We start from the raw sequence: 8,015 nt of genomic DNA, 5'->3' as shown, positions 1-8,015 counted from the left end.
AAAAAAAAAAAAAAAGCTGCTTGTGCCCTGATATGCACATAGGTCAATAATATCCAGTGACAAGCAAAAATAGTTTGCCTTGAAACCAATACAACAATCCAATTTCAAAAAGTAGAAAATAATTTGATACTTACTCACACAAGACCACATATTTTTCAAGAGAGTCAATCAGTAGTTTGCTCTCTCCTTGATGAAAGTGCAGAGCAGGGAGAACGACGTCATCCTTTAGACAGAATACCAAATACGACCAGCCCATACCCTCTTTGTTTTGCTTGATTGATTTCAGGTCTGTCAAACTGAACAGGAATGACCATTTGCTTTTCCCATTCCTATGACTTGGAGCATCTTAAAAACAAGAAAGTGGGGCAAAATATTTTTGTTCACCTTTTCAAAAGGTAAGGTACAGACAGCGCTCTACATGACTGCCTAAAAAGAAATTTGTTGAACCTAAGGAATGACTATACCATTCATATTACTATGGTTTCCACTTGTACTAAAAATAACAATATACATTTTATTAAAAAATAGTTTTTAAAATAATTATCCTACTGCATACAAATCTGAAAAATGTTATCCCTATTTAAATATAAGCTTTGCCCAAAATGAACACAGCTTTAGAAGCCGGCAGGCTGGATTCAAATTGCAGCACCACCATCTTACAAAGTAAAAGATCTGGGGCAAATAACTGAATCTCTGAGCCTCAGTTTCTTCACCTATAGAATGGAGATAATTATACTTACCTCCCAATGTTATTCTAAGAATTAAAAGACATTATGTTTGTCAACTAATACAGTGTGAAGTATACAGCAAATACTCAATAACTGTAAATCTTTTCCCACTCTCCCCCCAAATACAAATAGTATGTTTTGAGAGACTCGTTTTAAAAACAAAACTTTTATTTCCCCCATTTCCTTTTCCAATTATTTTTACTATACTACATTGAATGAAAATAAATATACTAGGATAAAAAATATTGGGGTGACTACACAAACTTTTTGGCAAAAACCCAAAGAACATTGGGGAACTAAGGATAAAAAGACAACTTATGAATGCTTTGAAGAAAATAAATACATTTACTCTTCCTGCTAAATCATTCTTAAATCATTCTCCTATTCATTTAAAACCTCAGTTCAAGTCAAACTACAGTTATATAACATTTTCCGAGTTTGTGAGCTGTTTATGGAAGCTTAAAATCCTAAGTTTGGGAACAATATCATAATTGATTAATAAGCAACTTCAAAATTACCTATATAAATAAAAATTTAAAGAACAATGGAAAGATGTCATCTTTCTTCTCACTAATACTTATAATTAGTTTCTAATATAAATATATCCTTTTAACATTTTAACTCAGACATAAGCATGTTAGTCTCGGAAATTTTAAAAAACTTTTTCTCTAATGTTATTTCCTGAGAAGTATCATGCTATCCTGCTCTTCACGATGTTCATTAATTCTGTCCCACACTACCAATTCCACCAAGATAAACTGCATAGATGACATATGCTTACGAACTTGATCAAAGGGTAGACTAACTGGTGTTGACCTGAATGTATGTCACCTTCCTAAATAGTCAGAAACACTATAGCTCCATCACCTCCAACAAGATTTCCTGAATTGACACAAAGAAATCTACAGCTTATAGAAACTTCTACTTGCAAGGAATACAGGCACTATCACTATTACATGGACACTTTAACAAGTATCATTTGGAAGGAAGTCCAGAAAGGCTAAAGTAACACACCAGTTCGAATGGTGCACACATATCTAAGGCTGGTACCAGGTTAAGTGCCATGTGCCCTCTTGACTCTTACTATTCATGTTGCACTGGAATTTATACTGTAGAGCTCATAACACTACTGCAAGCTAATATCGATTTGAGAACAATTCTAGAATGTCTTCATAAATCACTAAATGTGAATGTACCTAAACGACTTAGAAAGGATACATACTACATTATTTGCAAAGACCAAAAATATTTTCACAGCAAAAGAGCAATAAAAAACTAGATACAATTTTTTAAATGAAATTCTTAAATTATATAAAGTAATCCAAATTAATGCAAGAACATTAACTAATACATGCAGGTTATACAAACCATCAGGAGTTTGTGCATATTCGAAAGTAAAAATTTTACAGATTTCCCTTGTTAATGGAAGAAATACACATTACATATTAAATACGACAGAAAATACCTTATGCATTTCTTCACTTAAAGCGCTAAAAATGATGAGAAACATTACAAGACAATTCTATAAGTCCCCTTACTAGAATATAAGCTTCATAAGAACAGGAACTTTCTTTTGTTCACAACTATATCTCCAGTGCCTAGAAGAGTAACTGGTGCTCAAAGATTTGTTGAATAAATGAATAACCCATTCCCAAGTCAATATAAAAGTAATCTGCAATTTAATCTATCACCAATAGCTAACTGGAGAAATGGTTACAAATGAAAACTAGTGGATTCCAAGCATTAACTCAAAATTTCCTTCTTTCTCCGTATTGAAAGGTAAATAAAACTAATTTAGTTCTGGTGAATTTTCTATGTTACCATATGTATGTAAAAAATATCTCCAACACAATGACATGGGAAAACTGGCCATCATAGCAAAAGAGTAAAACAAAAGAATTCAATAAGTCCCCATGTCTTGAATAGAATTAACATCAAGGACACGACATTTTATTTAGATGGGTTACCAGAACATCCTGGCAGTCTGTTGTTCTGGGTATATACATTTTCAAAACATTTGATCTGATACATAAAAACAAAGACTTAGCAGTAGAGAAACTCTTAAGAAATAAAAAGTTAAATAAATCTTCAATCTTCCATTTTTTTAAAGGTTTGTCCCAAGTTCCCTTTGTGAATCACAAAAAAAGTATAAAGTCAAAAATATTTTTTTTTTAAAAATTTTATTAAAAAAATGCTTTTCGAAAATATAAAAATGTTTCATAATGGCAGAATTTTGAATTCTGAAACACCAAGCTTAGAAAAGATCTCCTTTAGGGAGGAGTTTTGATGAAATATAATCATAAGATAGATAGTCTAAGATAAGGTAAGAAAGATGGGATGGGACGAAGTGCATAGCACTTCACAACTCCTTGTTCTGTTAAATATGTGTATGCATACTGGGCCATACTGGTCAATGTATTACTCACTCTAATGTATAAATATATAATTTTTTAAGTACTGGGAGGAAAAAAAGTGTCTTAACTTTTAATAATTACAAAATAAAGGTTCTTTATAAATCACAACGCATATGGCCAAGTCATGTAAGCAGTATTTACATATGTGGTTTTTGGCTGAGCTACACAGAGATTGTCAACTTTATACATTTAAATCATGAGGAGAGATTTTGAAAAATACGGATGCCCAGGCTTCATCTCCAGAGTATGATTTCATTTTCTGGATGAAAGCCAGGCATTGGTATTTTTTTTTTAAAAGCCTAACCACCCCAAGTCATTTCAATGTGCAAAGTTGAAAAACACTATTCTAAAAAGATCTTTATTGTCAGATTATGCTTTTGTCATATACATAATGCTTCTTTCCTCTATGAAATACTGAAAACTCTTTTTGCTCATTCCTATAGCCCGACTTTTTCATTTTGAAGAATTTAACAATATTAGTCAACAGCAAACAAAAAATAGCAATTCACATAACCAACTCTGAAGATCCAGTGTAGAGAAGTTAAAAATCTTTCACATGCCAAATCGAATATACTATAATCCTTTGGCTTTAACATTTTACATTGTTTTGGTAAGAACCTCCCTTTCAGTAGAAAGGGAATGCAGAGAAAAAGAGGTAGAGAAAGACTAAAAGAGGAGAGAGGGAGAGAGGGAGGGAGACAAAGACATATATTCATAAGTTGTTATCAAAAGCTTGTGAATTATTTACTTCTTAACTGCTATTGTTTCTAAGAAATGATACAGTATAAAGTATAACTACTATATATGAGAATGATTCCCCAGGCCACACATGAAAATCAATTTTACTTAGTAACAAGGCTATATAAATGCAGCAATACATATTTCAGTAAATTCTGGCCAGCCTTTTTGATTCTGGTAAACGTGGATAAATTCCTAAATTCATACACAAAACTCATTAAGAGATTAAATATCCTTTTAGACATAAAACACAAATCAATAAAATAAAAAGCATTTTAACTCTATCCAAGCGTTTAATATTTTAAAAGAGATCACAAATAAGCTGGCCACATCACAGGTGGGCTAGCCAGATCACATTTGGAGTAGTATGTATATTCTATCAGACTGTTAGCTTGGCTCTTTCTTGTTATCTACATGTAGATAATTACTACATAGCAAATACAGGTGTGTGTGTATGAATAAAAAGGAGACCAGTAGTGAACATATATAAAGGAGAGACTGCAATGAGCTGTGAAGATCCTAGTAAACACTGAAATTAGAACAAGATGGTTTAATGGCATACTCCATCTCCCCCTCGTGCTTCAGGATGAAACGACGTAATTTTCTTTTATTCTACTAGGTTAAGAAAAATGTGCATGAGAAGCAATTTTCTAAAGTGTTTCTATTTTCTGCCATTAACTACAAAACAGAAAAGGTATTTTTCAAGGCTTTTTTATGAAGACACAACCAACAGAACAAAAAGATAACTAAAATTGAGTTATATGTATCAAAAGCACCAAAGCATCCTTCTTCTCTGAGGAACATTAAAGAACTTTCTTTGCACTTGTTTATACTGTAGCAAATCAGTTTAAGATTTTGAAAATTTTAATTCATACCTCCATTGGTATGTGGTTTCTTTTTAAATGAAACTGTATTAACCATGTCCCACTCTGCTTCGTAACTGTTCAGATGTTCCGCTCCTCGATGACCTCTTTCTTTTGGGGCATGGGTCCATTCTACAACTGAACTGGAGTCCTAAAATAATTATAACATATAAAGTATTTAAGGAATAAAACTAGAATTCAATTTCAATCAATAATATCTTCTCAGCATCTATATAAATTAAGTTTATTGTAGCAATTGGAAAAACTGAACACTGTTTCCGATCATCTTTTCCCTTGCCCATCTTTACCAAGAAGTAAAGCTTACCCAGATTCCCTTGCAGTTAGTGTTGCAAATGAGATTCATGTAGAAGTCAACTGTACGGCTTCTGGTAATGTTTTTGCTTTCCTAACAAAGGCCCACCCCTTTCTCCCTTTTCCTGCTTTCAATGAAGCTATGCTGCCTAAAAATATGGCAGCCATCTTATAACTAATTGAGAAAAAGCAAGAGAACGACTGCAAATAACTCCACACCTCCAGACTTCTGGTTATTTGAGGAAAACAGCCAATGGTGGCTACTTAATTTAAGGCACCATTGGTTACATATTCCTGTCAAAATTAGCTAAAGGCTACAAGTAACATATCTACATGTATAGTTCTATAGAACTTTTTATTTAAAAAGAAAATAAAACCAAAGTCTAAAGTGCAATGTCAATAATGACTAAATCAAAAAGTTTAACTTTTGTACAACAAAAGATACCACAAAGAAGTAAAAGATAAGCAAGACCGGGTGAAAAGCTTCCAAAATACATGGTAGATGACTAAAAAAAAAAAAATCAAGAACATAAAAACAGCTCCTAACAATTTATTTAGAAATCTACAAATAGCAAAAGAGAAAAATAAGCAAATGGTATAAAAAAGCAAGTAAGAGAAGAAATATGAAGTGACAAACATACGAGGATGTCCAACTTCAAAAACAATCAAAGAAAAGCAAGTTTAGATGAATTTCAATTTTTGGCCCCATTCGATTAAAATATAAAAATAAAAGAGTGTGAGGAAATGCTGTTTCACACTGTGATAACAGTGCTCATCATTAGTACTGATAGCAAAAGGGCAATTTAGCCAAATTTATTAAAATTTAAAATATGCATGTGTTTCATCACAATACTTCTTTTCATCATCTACTCCAGAAAAATATACAGGTATTCAAAGAGGCACATACAAGAATTTTCATTACAGCATTGTCTGTAAAAGTGAAAAATTAGAAATACCCTAATACCCATCAATGAAGAAATGAGTAAATAAACTAGAGGGTAACCAATGAAATACTAGGCAATAGTTTAAAAACTGATATGTTAACATTTACATATATTCAATACATAATAGTAAATAAAACAAATGTTGTGATACAATGTATGCAGTACAGCAACCATATCAAGCATATAAAATTAGAAACACAGAAAAAAACTAGGAGGTAAGAGAGTGAAAGGAAAAGTGTAAAGATAAAAGTCTGAAAAATGCACTAAACAGGGACAGATGAGAGATGGGGTTCTAATCAAGCAGGACTTCAACTTTCTATTATTTGAATTTTTACAACAAAAAAATATTCGTGTATTGTGTCATTCTTTTTAAAAAAGGTAAGAAGGAAATTTGTAGGAACAGGACTGCATTATAAAGAAAAATTAAGAAATAAGAATAGAAACAGATTGAAAAATAAGGGGAAAACAATGAATAAAGTTATAAAGTAGAGTGTTTTTCCTTCCTGGTCTTTCCTCAAATGTCATTTCTTAGGGAGCCCTCCATGTTTGCCCAGTTTTAAAAAATGCAAACCTTACCACCATCACCACCAACTCTACCATCACTAGTGGAGAAAGATAAGCATCTACAGCAGCAGTCCCCAACCTTTTTGGCACCAGGGACCAGTGCTCCTATTACAATCTAATGCCTGATAATTGAGATGGAGCTGAGGCGGTGATGCCAGCTCTGAGGAACAGCTGCAAATACCGATGAAGCTTCGCTCACCTCTCACCTCCTGCTGTGCGGCCCAGTTCCTAATTGGCCATGGACCAGTTCCAGTCCACAGCCCAGGAGTTGGGGACCCCTGATCTACAGAACTCCACTCCACACAAAGGTTTGAAATTGGTATATCAAGTATTTTTGGAAATTAGGATGAAGGGCAAGCTGAAAACAGGACCACTAAAAAAAGTCTAGAGGTTTACTATTAGAGAAGATAAAATAGATTATCACTGGATCAGGAGAAACCAAGCACAATGAGCAAAGGAATAACACACTAAAAACAGAATTAATTGAAAATCCATCTACATAATGAGTTGGCAAGACTTCCAGCTCTCCTCCTCTACTCAGTTCCCAGAACACTGGAATCCAGGTTTACCATCTCTAGCAGAAATCTGCAAGCTTCTCTGGAAAACAATTAACCCGAAAGAAAAACTTAGATTTCAACATGAAGGATTCCCCAAGAAAGCAGTCTAGCCAGGTCACACTAAGTCCCAACTATTACCAAGTCTACCCATACCCAGAGAGAGTATAATCACTTTTTTGTGTTTACTGTTAAATATGAGCACCACACTAGAAAGATCACCAAACATCAAAGGCAAATGTACACGAAAGACAAAGTCCAAATGAAACAAGAGGGAAAAAAGTCAATTAGAGAAAGTAGACTATATAGAGATGAAACATCTAAAAGACTATCCTTGAACTCCTCAGAAATAAGGATATTACATCCACAGAGAACAGCATGCTATATATTTTTTTTTAATTTTTAATTAAGTTTATTGGGGTAACACTGGTTAATATAATTATATAATTTTCAGGTATACATTATCATTTGACATCTGTATATTCTATTGTGTGTTTACCACCCAAAGTCCAGTTTCCTTCAGCTACCATATATTCGATCCCCCTTACTCACTTCACCCTCCCCCTAAACCCTATATTTAATCCCCTTTACCCCATCTACCTCCCCTCTCCTCATCCCACTAGTAACCACTAGTCTATAGTCCATGTCCATGAGTCTCTGTTTGTTTGTCCTGATCACTTGTTGCTTTTTCATTTATAACTTACATATAAGTGACATCATGTGGTTTTCGACTTTTTCTGTCTGGCTTATTTCACTTAGCATGATTATCTCGAGGTCCATCAGTGCTGTCGCAAATGACAGTATTCCATTTCTTCTTATGGCTGAGTAATATTCCATTGTATATATGTACCACAGCTTCTTTAGCCAATCATCTATCATAGGACACTTTGGTTGCTTC

At 33.4% G+C, this 8,015-nt stretch overlaps 1 protein-coding gene across 2 annotated transcripts in view; it reads right to left on the bottom strand.

Moving 5' to 3' along the window:
- TBC1D15 (TBC1 domain family member 15) overlaps positions 1 to 8,015 on the bottom strand; it is a 59,061-nt gene that overhangs the window by 32,223 nt on the left and 18,823 nt on the right. For both annotated transcript variants that reach the window (XM_015598518.2, XM_006923752.3), the window contains exons 4-5: positions 4,756 to 4,894; positions 135 to 345 (exon numbers count right to left, since the gene is read on the bottom strand). In XM_015598518.2, the coding sequence (XP_015454004.1) occupies positions 135 to 345; positions 4,756 to 4,894 (350 nt within the window). The remainder of the gene's footprint in view (positions 1 to 134; positions 346 to 4,755; positions 4,895 to 8,015) is intronic.

The sequence above is a fragment of the Pteropus alecto genome, unplaced genomic scaffold (assembly GCF_000325575.1).
Source record: "Pteropus alecto unplaced genomic scaffold, ASM32557v1 scaffold76, whole genome shotgun sequence".
NCBI classification, from domain to species: Eukaryota; Metazoa; Chordata; class Mammalia; order Chiroptera; family Pteropodidae; genus Pteropus; species Pteropus alecto.
The sequence above is the reverse complement of the archived record's forward strand: the minus strand, read 5'-3'. Positions and strand labels throughout refer to the sequence as shown.